This window comes from Lingula anatina, chromosome 7 (assembly GCF_051362555.1).
Source record: "Lingula anatina isolate TDL-2025a chromosome 7, LinAna3.0, whole genome shotgun sequence".
Taxonomy (NCBI): domain Eukaryota; kingdom Metazoa; phylum Brachiopoda; class Lingulata; order Lingulida; family Lingulidae; genus Lingula; species Lingula anatina.
Genome location: NC_141773.1, coordinates 3,841,076 through 3,858,246, shown reverse-complemented (window position 1 = coordinate 3,858,246; position 17,171 = coordinate 3,841,076). Strand labels below are relative to the sequence as shown.

The 17,171-nt window shown below is 35.8% G+C and overlaps 1 protein-coding gene across 5 annotated transcripts; it reads right to left on the bottom strand.

The window, feature by feature from the left end:
- Positions 1-720: 720 nt before the first annotated feature.
- On the bottom strand, positions 721-17,153 carry LOC106176048 (electrogenic aspartate/glutamate antiporter Aralar, mitochondrial). Of its 5 annotated transcripts, none has more exons than XM_087017008.1 (20): positions 17,074-17,153; positions 16,881-16,961; positions 16,193-16,246; positions 15,739-15,881; positions 14,683-14,798; positions 12,250-12,389; positions 11,819-11,965; positions 11,084-11,110; positions 9,537-9,675; positions 8,893-8,986; positions 8,473-8,551; positions 8,122-8,151; positions 6,376-6,463; positions 5,235-5,443; positions 4,947-5,027; positions 4,453-4,593; positions 4,130-4,268; positions 3,658-3,816; positions 3,318-3,408; positions 721-3,010 (listed from the first exon to the last, which is right to left on the bottom strand). In XM_087017008.1, exons 1-20 carry the CDS (start codon positions 17,113-17,115, stop codon positions 2,851-2,853), a joined length of 2,160 nt encoding a protein of 719 aa, XP_086873134.1. In that variant the 5' UTR covers positions 17,116-17,153; the 3' UTR covers positions 721-2,850. The 5 variants fall into 5 exon arrangements, with proteins under 5 accessions (XP_086873134.1, XP_013413713.2, XP_086873136.1 ...); XM_013558259.2 differs by lacking the exon at positions 14,683-14,798 and adding an exon at positions 13,215-13,330; XM_087017010.1 differs by lacking the exon at positions 11,084-11,110.
- Positions 17,154-17,171: the final 18 nt, after the last annotated feature.

Here is a 17,171-nt window from a genome sequence, read left to right as displayed (position 1 = left end):
AAACAAAATTTTCTAACGTCTTTTTTTTTTTCTTTTTCAATCGAGTTCATCAATCAAATTTTTTAAATAAATTACTATTATTGCTCTTACTGTCATTAAAAAGCCTAAAATCGAATCTAATTATATATTTCAATTTTTTTAATTCAGGGATTATTTATTAAACTGTGACATAATTAAAGCCACTAAATTCTCTGAGCATCAATGACAGTTTTCACTGACATAAATATACTTAATACCATTTTCAATGCATGAATATTTCAATTTTACAGTTGAAGTTGAGGAAAAAAAGTTTTAACAATCACTTGAGGGCATTTGAGAAGTACCTGTGCAGATAGCATGCTTTAGTGCATGCACATAAACAATAGATGGCACCACTAACAATGAAACTACCACTCCCCTGCCACAAGCAAAGAGGTATATTATAGTAAGGTTGAACACTATTAAAACATGTCAGCTACAGCAGTGTTTGCTACTGTAAACCTGAATTTGACACTCCATCAAAGCTACGAATAAGAGTGCCATTGTTATGACCAATCTGAATATATTAAAAATTATCATTACATATCATATTTTGAAAACATATCAGTGGATGTACAAGGAAACATTCCAGGTTAAAATCACAACACGCCTTATTCACATGATGATGGTAATAGTGGTGATGATGATTCACATATAAAAGAATTGCAATACAAGTAGCTAGACAACACATGAGACAAGCACTACCGATTTTAAAATATAAAGATTTATTTGACATATATTAACATGTGACCATTCCTTTCTGGCATTTACCCAAAAAGTTCATTCTTCAAAAAAGTCTCAACTACTGCCAGTCAACTACAGCTACTGTCGCAAAGACATACAAAGAGCAAAATTGCAATCAATTTTACATACTAGTATTATTCCAGTTCCTGTATGCAGCATATGAGTCTCAGACTGGGGCTAGTAGGGACATGGAAAAAGTGTGTGGGAAGATTGGACCAATAGTGTTCAAGCTTTACTTTTGGATGAGGTTTTATCTAAGATTGGACTACTTGTGACAAGTATTTTTAGTTAAAATTGTTCTTCTTTGGTTAAAACCCTTTTTCTTGATAATGACATAAAACTATTCATTTCAGCCTATTATAAACAGTGCATTATAAAAGCTGGCAAGGTATCATGTTTTATGTTTGGCAAAAAGCAATTTATCTGCTAGTAACCTATTAAATCTTCTGGTAACCTAGAATTACCTGTAATAGCTTTAAAACCTCAAACATCTGATTTGAACTGTATTGTATCATCTCATGATCAGCAACAGAACATATGACAACAGAGAACAGTGACCAACACACTAGATACTGTGGTCAGCATGCTGGATACTGTGACCAATATGCTGGATACCGTGACCAACATACTGGATACCGTGACCAATATTCTGGATACCGTCACCAACATACTGGACATTGTGACCAACATACTGGACACTGTGACCAATATGCTGGATACCGTGACCAACATACTGGACACTGTGACCAATATTCTGGATACCGTGACCAACATACTGGATACTGTGACCAATATACTGGATACCGTGACCAACATATTGGATACTGTGACCTAAATGCCACAAATATCTATAGTAAGTCAAATACATAAAAACCCTATTCTACAATAATGTAACAGTGCTATAACCCATAACAGTGTGGTAACTACAATATATAACAGTGCTGCAAGAAGGCAAAAAAGACATTTAAGTACACAGCAGTAACAGATTCATGATAAACAATAACAATACAATCTCAACTTGGTTTCCATAAACAAAGTTAAGAGACGGGGTCAAAATGACACTGAACAATGTGAATATAAACAAATAAACAAATATATGATATAAAAAAAGTAAAAAGGGACTTTACAAACATCTCACAAAATGAAAACAAAAATAATTAATATGATAAACATTTACAAAAATAGCATTATAACATAGTCTGCATGAATTACATTAAAACACAATCACGACTCTACTCAGGGGACACACACAAGCAATTAAGTTATGTCAGATGAAAACAGAAAACACACCAAACATACCTAGATGCTTTCTCCAAAAACTTGAATAACAGGACTTCAAACATTTCAACTGAGGTAAAATGCATACTGTACTATGTAGACCTGTGGATTTTTAACCAACAAACTGAGCAATGGCTTCATCGCTGACCTAGTTAATTAATACGTGATTTATTTCACACCCATTTTTTACCCACTATCCCCTTCCCCCTACTTCAGATCCAATGCTTTAGCTTCTAAACTGTCAAACCTTCATATGTGGTCCTTATTGGACTCTGAAATTCAGCAGCAAGCTTGATTTAAGTTTTTTTTTTTTTTTACCCCAATCAGCGTTATAACACATTGTGCATTAATCTCAACACCAATCAGTAATGCTCATTTTGAAATTAGTTAACAAGATTTCATGGTTTCCTACATGAATATGGGACAAATCTAATATCCAATTGAATGTTTCTGATGTTCACACAACAAGAGGCCTAGGACATGCATGGAATCTTGAAAATGAAGAAGCAGACCTGTGTCAGCTATGAAACAGCTAATCTAGTGACCTAATTAGCTAGGGGCAAATTCTCTATCCCTCTTGAAGTGATATACTCAGTACCATATGTACTAGTAGCAAATGCCTTAACCAAGGTATCTGAGATAAACGCAAGGTCTGTTAAGTCATTAGCCCTCATTTTTATCATGTTGCACCTATTGCTTGACATGTTTGCTTTCTGTTGACCTACCAATACCATACTATGCTGCATACTGTTTCCTTTGGCAAATGAAGGAAAAAGTATATGTTGCATGACCTTGACCTTGACCTGTGACCTAAGTAGCTTGGGGTATGCTGTGTTTGGGTAAACAAAGTCCAAACTTGCTCTCTATGCCTGAGAATGTGGCCAGAGCTAACTTATAGCCTCCGATGTGATCTGGATTAGCGGGCTGCAAGTCTTCAATGGTTGCCTTGTGGGCTGAACCCTCGGGTCGTCTGAAACACAACACAGTAGTCTTGTTATACAAGGTCAAATAAAGGTTGGTTTACAGCCTGATATCCTCAATGCCATCTAGATTTATTATCTAAAACAAATACTATTATAAAAATTAACAAACGACCCCAAAAAATTTAAAGTAGATAAATATGTATATTCTTAATATCCTTAATATAGAAAAGCATATCTCAATAAGTAAACAAACACAAATTATACAATTTGATATAATCATAATAAGATAATATACTACTTAAGCTGAGCATACAGTGGACCAAAGTAAACCACACAAATCTCCGGGGAGCTCACCTTCCTCCAAAGTCCACAGGGAACAGTCTCTGTAGAAGCTCGTACACCACCAGGGTGACACCAAACTGAGGGGACGACCTAAACACACGGGCTGAAATAGGTGATCAAAACAAGGCATTAGACTGAAGTCATTTCACCCATCTGGGTAGATTACAGGTAATTACAGAAAATCAAATGAAGACAGGAATGAAATTGCTGTTTAGCGAAAAAGTTGGGAAATATGGAATAGGGTTAGGTCAGTGAGATTTTTTGGCTCCCAAAAAGTCTGAAATTTGCCCATAGTCGGAAATAATTTATTTCCTGGGGTACATTAGAGAAAAGTTTCAAGAACTCCCGTCACCTGGTCCTCCCTTGAAGAAAGCTTTGCCTCCTTCCTCGCGGAACACTTTCCTTGCACAATCGATGACCCCATTGTACGTGGACTGTCCCTTCCTGGCCTCTACCTGGAGTCTGGTCTTGATCACGTCTGCTGGAGTGGCCAGGTACGCCGCGGGGCAACCTGTAGAGAAAAACACAGGTGAAAGTTAAGTTTAATCCCCCCTCCTTTCCATACTCAGACTGAGTTTTTTGTTTAATGGGTGCCATCTTCTTCATTTTTAAACTTTTTAATGTGTGTCCTTAATGGATGTTGAGAATCAAAAGCAAGTCTGATGGAAGTTTACCTAGCTATTCACCAGTGCCTACCCGGTTATCTAAATTCCTCTTAGCCTCGATGCTACTTGCGCTGGAGTGTGCTTGCATGCTTGTGTGTGTGTGTGTGTGCGTGCATGCATGTGTGCCCTCTAGCTTCTCCCCCAGTGTGGACACCTTACCTGCAATAGCACCAGCCAGCAGCAGGGTGTATGGAGCATTATAACCATTGGAGTCTGCCAAGGATTTCTTGGTGTGTGCATATGTGGGGAAGTAGATGGCAGAAAAGGGAATATCACGGAGAAAACAGGCTCTGGCACCCTGAAATCATCATCATCATCATCATCATCATCATTATTATTATTGACACATGTGATATGCTTAGAAATTATATTAATACCATTTCACGCAACTTTAGACAGGTTGATATCTTCATGAAATACTAGGATTACAGTATTGGTCACATTATAGAACTGTGTTTTAAAGGCTTATATGCTAAACTCACTTTATAAAGCCCAAAGAGACCTAGGTCTCTGATGATGTGTATGGCACTGGGTCGGGTTGCTGAGGCAATCTCACCTGCCACCTGGAGGCGGATTTTGACAATTTCCATTGGATTGGTAAACATCACCTGGGAGGCGCCACCCTGCAAGACAAGACCAAAAACATAAACCCACCATACTACAACAAACTGGTTTTATAGTTTTCATATTTAAATATTGCATATTGTGAAGCAGTACTTTTTTTTCAATTCTAATAATATCAACAACAGTGAAAGAGTACGACAACCTGATATGGCAAATGATTAAGGTGTGTCTTAAAAGTCAGGTGACAGGGTGTACAGTTGGAGTTACTGTGTACGGGAAACCATGTGGTTTGATACTTAAAACTGACATTACACGTTTGAGACACCAAACAAACTCCTTTTCAGGTGGACCTTCTATATCATGATATCAGGAAGTCCAACTTAAAGTGTAAACAGGACAATGGTCTACTTACACAGCCTCCTGCAATGATTTCACCTATAAGTGATATTTCACCTTCTTTGTTGGTAAACTTATCTCGAACAAAGTCATTGGTCTGAAATAATTAGTACACAAGATATCAGTTTACAGAAAGCTACAATTGTTCTTACTATATACTATTATGCAACACATAAAAGCCATCTTTATGATTAATCAACATAAATAGCGTCTCTTTTCAAAGATTTTAAGAAGAACAAGCTCAAAGCTTCATTTTATGTACTGTCCTTGACCTATTTAACTTAAATGACCTTGACCTACTTACAGTTAGTTTAATGGCCTTTTCTGGTGCTACCCCCATCAGCTGGGGTATTAAACCTCTGTATAAACCACGGAAACCTTCAAATCTAACCACTTTCTTGGCACAGTCCCAGCTATTCTTGTACATTAATTCGCCTACATAGGACCCAGAACGTTGGTTCTGCATCCTTGTTTTCACCAAGTCTATAGGGTACACTGTCGCAGCTCCCACAGCTAAAATAATACAAAACACAAGTTTGGCCATCTCAATACTTACATACTTCCTATTAATTACTAATGGAAAAACAAATTATTCATACAGGAAACTGATGAATCTTTATCTTTAATAAGTTAGACTTGAACAGATAATGTTAGACTGGCGTGATTCCATGTTTAAGGCTGCGTTCACATGAAAAATCTATTTTCCAAAAAATCTAAAAATCTATTTGCAGTATCTTGTGATCACGGTCTGTGCCCTGAATAACCCACGGCGTAATTACTGGCAGCGCGAGCCAGTTACTTCCAAAGCTGTAATTAATTCTCCGCTGAGCTCCGAGGAGATTCTGACACCTTGACGCATGCACAGTTGTATCTCTAAGCTGTGGAGTTCATCAGTTTAGTAATGACGACTCAAGCATACAGACGCGTAATTTGGCTAGTGGTAGTGCTTGTTGTTGCACAAAATCGACAACCACATTTTTAAAAGCAACTGTGACCGCCATTTACTTTCTAACTTCCTGCTGCGCATGCAGTAATTAGGGCGCGGGGGTATTCAGGGCACAGACCGGCATCACAAGATACCGCAAATATATTTTTAAATTTTTAGAAAATAGATTTTTCATGTGAACGCAGCCTAAGTCTAGCTGATGAGCAGACAAAATATCAAAGAGTGAAAGACAAATAAATAAACCAAGTAACAACATAATTAAGAATAGACAGCAAGGCTTTTTTATTCTTGCTATTTCTTCTACATTAATTTTGAGAATTACTAGAAAATATCAATATCATTACCACATTAAATTCAATAAAAATATTGATAATTTAATTTTTCAATTTCTTTAAAACACAGATATAAGGCCAGGGACACTATCATGTTACACATTATAAATTTATGAAAAACTAAAATAAATAATCAGTTTAATCACAGATATTAAAAAGTCCCTTACCTCCAGCTAAGGAGCCAAGTGTAAATCTGTATACACTTTCCAAGACCTCCATAGTACGCCCCCTTGTTGCCATGGTTTCTGCTGTCATCTATAGCATTAAAATACAAACATTAATAACTTTTAACACACTACAAAGGATAAATTATATTTAATTATCTGCAGTACAAAAATTAGAAAAGGGTAAAAGGAAACGTTCAAGACAAATTAAGAAATCTATCATTTGACAAAATTTTTGGAAGCCTGCTCCACTGGTTCTGTGAGAATAACAGCAGGTTAAGTTTTGAAACTGGAATAAATAATAACAAAGTGTATTGAAAAGTGCTGAAATGAGGTAAGTACAGTCAGAATATGATGGGCTGAAGTTTTAAAATCCTTACATGAAAACAGGCATAAAAATTTTTCTTAAAAAAAAAAAAATTATCTGAATTTTTTGACATTATTTTTTTCTACATACAACATAACTGTGTTATATGATTTGCGTTGTCTCAATTATTTAAAAAGTAGTCATTCTAAATTCCATAACTAACATTGACTAGGTAGCCATGTGACAAGGAATTTTTGATGCAGGTTGAAAACTACATGTCTAAAGGAAGAAAACCTGCACTGTCTCTTCATATATAATTTATTCTTTTAAATAACATTGTCGTAATTATAATATACAGTATATACACTAAGCTCTGCTGCAATGTGTGCATCTACCAGTAGCAGCTGACTCAGACCTTGCACCTAGAGAGAAAGCCAAGTTTGTTAACAGATAAGATAAGGCATATATGGAAGTCTGTGATGCCTAGCTCTAGCATATGGTGTCTGCTGTATATAGAGAATATGCAGTTAAGTTTTTCATTCAAGGCACACACACAAATAAACAATTTACTTTATGGATGATGGACATGGACAGATACCTAAGCATTCAATGCATGTGCAACCAAAATATCCCACTGTATACAAAATGTTCTTCATTGGAAGATTATATAATGTTTCAAGTTCTCTTTTAAAATTTCAAGAAAAAAAATGCAACCAATTCTAGTCACATCTGAACCCAGACAGCTAGATGACAAACTCTATAAAACGGGCTTTTCCATTTCTCTTTTTCAATCTTGATGAAAAAAAATTCAGTCTGACACTGGAAAGGAGGAGAGAACTATCAGGTTATTCAGCTTATGATTTATTCAGATTGGCAATGTTAGTGAAGTCTTCCCTCATTCCAGCTTGTGCTAATCCCTGTTTGTGCAACGACAGAAACAGTTTTTGTTTAAGGTAGTATTACAAAGATTTCCCTCCTCAACTTTATTGCTAAATATAACAAAAACCAATGCCAAAACAAAAGAGTTAGTAATTACACCTAAAATTCCAGCTGACCAACATAATAAAGCGTAACTGATGATGAACAAACCATGCATACATATAACAGTTAAACACCCATCTTAATGCCTGATGTTGAGCATTTGCACCAGCTTACACACAGTAGGGTATCCAGGTGGGTGAAAATACTCCCTGAAATCTAGAAAACCCTTGAAAACCACAGCCCAAGATGTGTTGCGTTCAAACCGATGTCATCAATCCCGCAGGCTGAAAGCCACCAGCCAAGCAGCAGTCCACCTTAGCAGTAAGGTGGATTGCTGCTAGGCGTGACATCAACTTGAACACTATTGTTAAAAGACAAACATTTCTAAACGGGACAGTATGCTCTGTTGTTATTAAATATGCTCTAAGTTGAGCTATAAGCCAACTGTTGGACACACTAACTCGAATGCCAGTCCTGTCCTTCGAGGACCCCTGGAAGAAAACAATTTACACTTATATCTGAAGTATAAAATTAAGCAAAAAATGGTAAAACACGTAACTAGAATATTGTGAGCTCTGGTTCCCTTTAACTACCACTTGAGAATCCATAATCATGCTTCATACTTTCACAACTAAAACAAATATTCAGCAAACCAACACAAGTCATTCTAAAAGAGCACAGCTCATATTGGATAGGCCTGTAATGTCCTACCAGGACCCTAGATTGTCCCTCTCTCTCTCTCTCTCTCTCTCTCTCTCTCTGCATTACTCACAATTAGATAACCCAGGCTGTTCCATGTTCCTCCCTCTTACCTTAATTGACTGTTGGCTAAATGGCATTTTTTCTATATCTAATGGTGCTAAAGCATCTAGTTCTTTCCAGGAAACCCGTCTATAAAAAAAAAATAAATAAATAAACAGTGCATCATGGAAAGCTATTATAGGGAAAGTTGTACTAAATACTACTAAATGCATAACAAGTCAACTTACATAAAAATAAATATATTGATCTAAAACATAACCGGGTTACCCATGCCTTTCTTGTCATAATACAAGTACGCTATTTCAATTAATTGGACTGTCCTTTCTTTGGTCAATCCAAATTCAAATTTTAGTCTTTTTGCTTAAACCAAATTTCAGCCCCGGGTTCTTTTGTGAAAACAACCCCTTAAATAAATAAATAAATAAATAAATAAACATAATGACCGTCCAGTATGTGTCCTGTTGCCTTACCCCTGCTGCCCCAGGACGTCCACTAACTGGAACAAGATGTCCACCTCTAGAGGGGTCAGCTGAGTGTAGTACTGACACTCGTGGAGAAGTTCCTCTGAAACAAACAATTCACACCCTGAATATCAGCACTGCTTTGTATTGAGTTTCATATCTTAAGACTTGTGATATATGCACACAGTTCTGACCTGTGATACAGGGTGACAATTGGTTGGCCTGTCTACTAAAACAAACTGACATTTCTGTACATGTACAGGTAGGGTGTAGTTTTTAAAGACGTGAGCACATGGATTCCAACCAGTTCTCCATGGTGGTACAATAAATAGAAATATATACCATTATTATAATAAAACTTCACATCATATTCTTAAAAAGCACACTTTCTGCAATATATATTATAAAAAATTCTTAAATATTGTGCGTAAGTCCAGAAACTAACTAAAGAAAACTGCCCAGTGAGAATTAAGAGGCCTGAGTGTGACTCTACAGACACAGTGTCATATAAGCATTTACACACATTATTTAATAAACCATATGCATCAGTGGTTTAGGCCTGTAAATGTCTGAGATCTACCAAAAGCCTGGAACCTGTCATAACCTGTCAATACAATTTATCACTCGGACACATGAAAGTACTCAGATCATACCTTTTGTAAGCGTGGCCTTTTTATTTCCTCCTGTAGTGACCAAGTAGACTTTCTTTACTAGCTCCATGTTGTTCAGTAAGGAGATGAAGGCAGTGAAGTATGGGAAGCTGACTTTGTGGGCTTTGTCACTTCCAGCAACCTACAAGGTCAATATGAGGTCAAGGTCAATATAATAAGGTCAAGGTCAATATGTCAAGGCTGCAGAGGCTTTCAACTGAACATGCTTCCTTTCGCTCACTGGAAAAGAGTGGATTAAACTCTCATCTGGTGTGTTCTCTCTGTATCTTTAAACCTTATATCAGTGACCTTTTTGTCTCTCTGCCAAAATACATACTTAGTCAACTACCAACATCTTCGAGATTTACTTTCTTTTTTTGCAAAATAATTATATTCAAAGATTCATACTTCGATTTGCCTCTAAGGTTGCATGCAAATACCAAAAGAAAACAACTACATTTGGAGGAAACATTTTTGTTCAACCACTGTCATCTATTTGTGGTCTTGTGAGCACATGCATCTTTTAACAAAATTTAAGGTAAAGACATATCACAGAGAAGAAAAAAAGACAAAAATGGAAAAAGTACATTTATAGCAATTCAAACATTAAAAAATATTTATATCAAATGAACGCAAGGCATTGAAGCTACATGTATAATTAAGCTACAGTGCGAGATAAATTTGTTGGCCTCAAGCACCGTATTTTTCAGTCTATGATATATAATGTGCAAACAGCTTCTCCCCAAACTTCAGCAAGTGCAACAGCAAAGTAACCACATTACAAACCTTTCAGAAGTTTTTGTCCCAGTGAGATAAATAGAAATAATGACTTACTAATGTATAGTCACATGGTGGATGCAGAAACCAAAGCTGAAGTCTCTAACACTGACATAGCTGATGAACTTTTGGTTGAGAAGTGCTATAGAGTCTTATTGTTAAAATCATTATTTGACTATAGTGGTATCCACCTAACCCATTAGTAGAGGACTCAGCATTATATAACTGTAGTGTTATCCACCTTTCCCATTTCAGAAGACTCAGCATTATAGTGTTATTGACGTATCCCATTTCAGAAGACTCAGCAGTATAGTGTTATTGACGTATCCCATTTCAGAAGACTCAGCATAATATAACTGTAGTGTATTATGACGTATCCCATTTCAGAGGACTCGGAGTAGGGATCACATCCAAAGCATTGAATTGTCAAATTACAAATAAAAATTGTAAACCAATACACAGTACAGCCATGCAAATTTCAAATTACACAGAAAAAAAAAATGCCAAATGAAAACCATAGGCCGACCCTGTCTACTGAGTGGGGTAACATAGGACAAAAGCTATAATGTTGTGTTAAACCATGGGAGAATTACATGTCAAATCACTTAACCTCAAGTCCTGGTAGGGTAAAGATGGGTAGTATAATACTGAGAACAATAATAAATACTGAGTTGACTTGGAGGTCAAGTTCTGTTACTGTTACATTTATTATAGCCCAGGCATTATCTTAAAAACAGAAGGGGGGAGGAGGGAGTGGATATTGTTAGTGTCACCTTTGAACCTTTGGCCCTGCAAGTTACCTGTAACAAAATAAAACAACCTTATCACAGTGACATCCAACTCAATCCATCTGAAGCATAATTATAACAAAGTGTTAATAGAAGGGGAAGTAACACATTATATGCAGGAGCGGATCCAGAGATATTTTCTGACAGTCTTCCAAATTATCTTTGTTGATCCATCCTCCATTTTTGACCTTCTTCTGACCGAAAAAATTAGATATCCGTCAATGTTAACTAAAAAATCTGACCGTCTTCCAGAAGACCTAGAAGACAGCCTAAATCCGCCCCTGATATGTAATTAGAATGAGGTAAGTGGATCGTCCAAATTGTATGAGTAAATAGATTTTTATTTTCATTGAAAGGTGTGACAGCTCTGGTGGCTTGCAAGTTGAAATCCAATGCCAGAGGACCCGGGGGTGATCCCCAGAAGTGGTAAGCCTTTTTCATAAAAAAATCAAAACCTACATTCAAAAGCTGGTTAATGTACATGGCCACTCTCAACCAATTGGGGAACATCAAATTCAGAACCATGTAAAAAGAATGATATTAATAATAATGATACTAACAACAACAGCAACTAATTAAGTTGGCAATATCTCTGGTACAGCTTTATTTTTAAATTATATTTTTCAAATAATAATTGTTCCACCTGACATAAATCAATAAAAACAAAGAATGTTTCTTAACAAGAAAAGTGGCTGTTCCATCAGCCTCCCCCTGACTTACAGCCACTACATTCTCCTTCACAGCAGGTGTCAGAAGATGGCTCTTGAGTGAGGTCAGGATATCGTAGAACTGCAGAGGGGTGATAAACCCCGTGTGGTCTACGTCAAACCTCCTAAATGCCTGCAGAGCATGTTCTTCGTGAAAATCCTGAGGAAAAAAATTTCAGCATCTTACTAGAGATTTTTTGTCTCTATATAACCTGAAGTTTTGCATCTCATAAATATCAAAATGTAGTTCATATTAAATAGATAAAGAACTGAGCAAATATTGAGCATTTTCATTCCTGTTACATGGCACATATACTTTAATAAATTAAAAAAATATATATATAATTTACTGACTATTGATTTCTTTCCACTGAAAGGGGATTGGTTTTAAGAAATACACAAAAATACACACAAAAAACACAGACCATGAGTCCAAGTACATACATGTAAAATCTGGGTAAACTCTGCATAGCTCACTTCCCTCCTCTTGTCCCTGCCAAAGTGCAAGTTGACAAAGTCTGTCTTAAAGTCAAAGGGAATATACTGATGAAGTGTAGTATGGCTCAGGACCTGTTCAAACTCGTCTGTGAAGAGAAATACATAGCATCTGATATCAAGTTATCATGGAATAAAATCTGAGTTGAATAGATCAAAGAGTTAGCCTCTTATATGAATTCACTTACTAGGGTTAATTTCTAAACAAAACAAGAGTTACATACTGAAAAGCAGAAAATTTCTTGTTAAGTGTCTACTTCTGAACTAAAAATCAAATAAAGTGTACTTAAAGCTACAAATAATAATAATAAAGATACAACTTTAGAATCTCAGCTTTTAAAGACAGTATGCCTGATCTGCTGTTGCCTTCTGATTAACTTATTCCTTCTAATTAACAAAATAAATAAATAAATAAATAAATAAATAAATAAATAAATCAACTGATTCTGCACACTTCAAAGCATTTACCTTTAACTAAATTATTTTATGTAATCTGACTAGTAGGTTACTAGTAAGATGATCAAAACTAGCAATAAAAGGATATTTCAAATAAGGGTAAGCCAGCCATGTCAAAATGCACATTTAAATTAAGTTTTGTGGCAGATTATTATATAATTTACATTCATTAACCATTTAAACATGCCATGCTTAAAATAATATTATATAAAACAATTGTGAAAAGCATACTACACAACTGTTCAATGTATGAAGGCTCTTACTATGCAAGAGACAGAAAAGAAACTTTGCCTGGATTACCAAAAATAACAACATATAGAACAGTACATGTATCATTTTGAACGGAAAGTTGACAGTGAATTTTATAAGACACTTGGGTGTACATTATGATCAAAATCTTGTTCATTGTTGTAGTGTAAACCAACAATACACTCCCCTTTCCCTAAATGCTCACTTACCATACGACACAGCCCCTGTACCATTGGTGTCAAACAATTGAAAAGCAAGCTCGTACATGGCATCAGGCAGTGAGAGAAGAGCTTCAAATGCTTGGAACTCCGTGAAGGAAATCTTCCTAATAGGGAGGGAGGAAAAACAAAGCATGCAGTTGCTACCACAGTCAGATTGCAGACATCAATACAGTAACGCCAACTTCATTAAAGCTTTCAACCTCTACGTAACATGTGTCAACAAAGCTGCAATGATCTATAAACATCTGATTGACTGGCTAAGTAAGAAAATAGAGGAGTTTTGTTCAGTGATAAACCTGGCTGACACTGTTTATACAGAGAACATGCATTTGTATGTATAATATCGTGCCTAAAGGACACTGATCTAGCGCCTTCAAAGTTTTTCCTTCACTGTTGCCATGGAGACCTCTCTTCTACCACTGACAGTAAACAATAGTATTCAACAGACCATGTATGTTTTGCTGTGTATAAGGCACTGTTAACAGTGACAAAAATTAAACTGCAACTAGTTTTTCTTATATTTAATACTTGGCTTAAACTGTGATCATATCTGAAAAAGAAGAGGACTTCACTCAAAAAATGATGGGTTAGGTTCAACAGTTTCATTTATTAAAAAAAGAGATACAAAGAAATAAAGAATAAATAGATATAACATAAAGTAACGTAAAATATAAGAACAAGTTTTTTTTTTCACAATTGTGGTCACTGGTGTATCCTGGGGTGGAAAGGGCAGAAAATGTGCTTCCTGTTAAATCTTATTCTGATGTCACTTCACACAGCCATATGCAAGATCAGAGAGTAACCTCGCATCTTCAGATAAACATCGGATCAGATCATGAAATTGGGTCTCTTAAGAGAAAGTACACCTTCGGTATAGGGGTCTCTTTCCAAAAATATAGATCTGCAGAAACTCTCAGTGAATGAAACAAATCATGCAATCAAACCCTGGCAAGCTGCAAGACCAATAACTATGATGATGAACTTTGAAAATCCCATGTATGGTAAAACATGCCAAAAATGTGTAGAGAACAATAAAAGTGATGCATTTATTGCCAACACATCCCAAACAATAATTGACAGGCTGTTGTAACAGTCAACAAGACTGAGAAATTAAGCGATAAAAGCACAGATCGTCTTAATGACCACAATGGAAGATATGATATCACTTCTATCACATCCACCTGGACCAAAGACACAACAACATGCTCTAAGCAGTCACAATCAAACTGAGTTATGTCCCAGTTATAACTGGTCATAACAATCTATGCTGACAGCCTGCTGTAACAGCTAACACACCAATGCTGCAGACTAGCACATCTAACACAATGGGCCATGTTGTCACAACCAACACAATCAAGGTGTAGGCTGTCACACCTAACACAATGGGCCACAGTGTCACAACCAACACAATCAAGCTGAAGGCTGTCACACCTAACACAATGAGAGGACCACCTACCATATGTTACCTCACCAGAACCATTGGTATCAAACATTTGGAAGGCGATGGCATACATAGAGTCAGCAGAACAAAGCAACGACTCAAAGGCTGAGAACTCGGTGAAGGAGATATACCTGAGGTGGGATGAGCAGATTTATTTTATTTCCAAAGCTATAAATGCACAAGAACCTTTGGACTGAAAGCTGAAAATGCCAAAACATTAATGGAGAAAGATGGAAACTTTCAAATTGTAGCAAAAAATAATGAAAATAAAAAATGGAAAAAAAAGTTCTTCTGTGACTGAAATTTGAAACTGCACCAATGATACAAAAATGTGTGCCATTCAAGAAAAAAATATATCAAACATACAGACATAATTCGTAAAACTGAAATCAAAGAAGAAAGTTTAGAAATTATCAGTAAGACTTTCCATTTCCAACAAAGACCATTCAAGGCAGAAATTAAAACATTTGCAGCTGACTTTGCTATACAGATTAAGGGCATAAACTTCAAAATAATGAAAAAATTTACATTTATGTGTATAAGAAAACAATAACAATCAGCCACATATCTAACTGAAGTTACAGTTTAAAAAGTGAGATTTTGACCAAAGTCTGGTCATCCAGGCCATTGTGCTCGTAATCAACATGAAGGAGGCAAGAGGTTATTTCAAACATTGTCTAAATAAAAAAGCAGGCCAGTAAAAAACTTTTTGTACAGTAATTATCTATTGTCTGGAAACCCATTTTTCTAAGACCTAGCCCAAATATTTAATACTGACTAGCCAAAATCAAATCCCCAAATAACTTTATAAAATATAAAACCAATAAAATAACTGTAGCACTAGTAATCAACACAACTACATTAAGGTGCTCTTCAATTTGTACCATTAAAAGCTTTAACTGAACACTAAAAATAATAAATAAAGTGAAAATTAACACTACCAGAAAATACTTTAAATTAAAACTTATAACAACTGCACAAACCAATAACCATTTATGATGAAATATAATATCAGTTCACAATCAACAGAAGTATGAGGGGGAAAAAAACTGCCTCTAGACCATGACCTACCCATCCTTGGTTGTGTCCACGACATTGCCCAGTAATCTCAAGGTTTCTTCATTGTGGTTCTCTTCTGGTAACATGCCCAGGTATTTCCTGATGAAATCACTGTACGACATGTACTTCTCTCCTTTGACTTCCACACTGGCATACTGGAAGGCATAATAATGGAAAATATTTAAAAAAAAATTATTATCATGCCAGGAGGATATTTCACAGAACTAAGTAGACAAACAAACAAATAAACAAACAAACAAACAAACAAACAAACAAACAAACAAACAAATAAATAAAATGTCAAACAGAAACAATAACACACAGAAAAATTAGCCCTTCAAATTACTTTCATTAAAAAAAATTAAAACAAATTGTCCTGATACAGTGAGTATGTGTGTGTGTACTTGCAAGCATGCATGTTTTAATGTTTTCATCTCTGGTCATAGCTTTGAAAAAAATTACTGACCTTCATAAAAATTTCTCTCAGTCTTTCTGTGTCAGCTCTTTTGATCCATTGTGTCTGTAAGTATCAACCGATCATAACTAAGAAATCATACCTATAGTAAGTCATGAAATAAATGCACACATTAAGCACATGGCATAAATTGATTATAAAAACCCATCAGTACTTATAGCCATAACAGTTCTAATAAGCCTTACAGTCTGAAATTTGGCCATCCTCTATTAAAGTGGCTGTCCAAATGATGGCCGGATGGCTTGCAAGCTAAACCCTTCCAAAGAACTAAATTATTTAAGACACTCCCATATCACATACTGTACTAAATCATCAAGCTAAGACATCTTTGTGTTTTGAAAATTAAAGGTTATTTTTTCTCAAAACAAGACAAGTCCTATTGCTATACTAGTCTGATTATAGAGTCCCGTATTAATCTAACAGTCCCATGGCAAAGACCAAGGATCTCACAAGCTCAATTATTTTCTACTGTTACGTTGGCACTAATTAACTTAAATTACATAACATTAAATTTTATAAAACTGAATTTGTTTAAAAGCAATTGCAAACAAGAGGAAAAGAAAATCTTTCAACAAATATACCAGGGAAATTTCAAACTAATGATACTGAGACATTTGTAGGCCACACATGTGAGAAAATAAGGCCACGTTTTATAAACAAGGTCGACGCAATCACAAACCGAAGTAGGTTCCGATCTCGATTCACACTGTGCCTTAAACTTGTTGGGCCAGATTTTGGACACCATACTCAATGGCTCACCCTGAAAATTAAAGGAGAGGTGTATCAATACAAGTCTGAAAGAACGCTGCAAGCAAAGAAAGATTGTTTCAATATTCCAGTGATAATTATCTGATTTATTGCTGTGTACTCACATCTCGAACCCTGGAGGCAGCCATTTTGGGTTTGAAAATCATGTGAACGCAATGATCTGATTGGCTGAATTGTGCTTATTGGGGATTCTGTACATGTG

What these genes read in the sequence shown, in the direction of transcription:
- LOC106176048 (XM_087017008.1), bottom strand. Translation starts at nt 17,115, where the DNA reads ATGATTTTCAAACCCAAAATGGCTGCCTCCAGGGTTCGAGAT. An exon ending in GACGTCCTGGGGCAGCAGGG is followed by an intron (nt 8,552 to 8,892) that starts GTAAGGCAACAG and finishes TTTTTTTTATAG; the next exon opens with ACGGGTTTCCTGGAAAGAAC. An exon ending in GTCTCTTTGGGCTTTATAAA is followed by an intron (nt 4,269 to 4,452) that starts GTGAGTTTAGCA and finishes TGATGATTTCAG; the next exon opens with GGTGCCAGAGCCTGTTTTCT.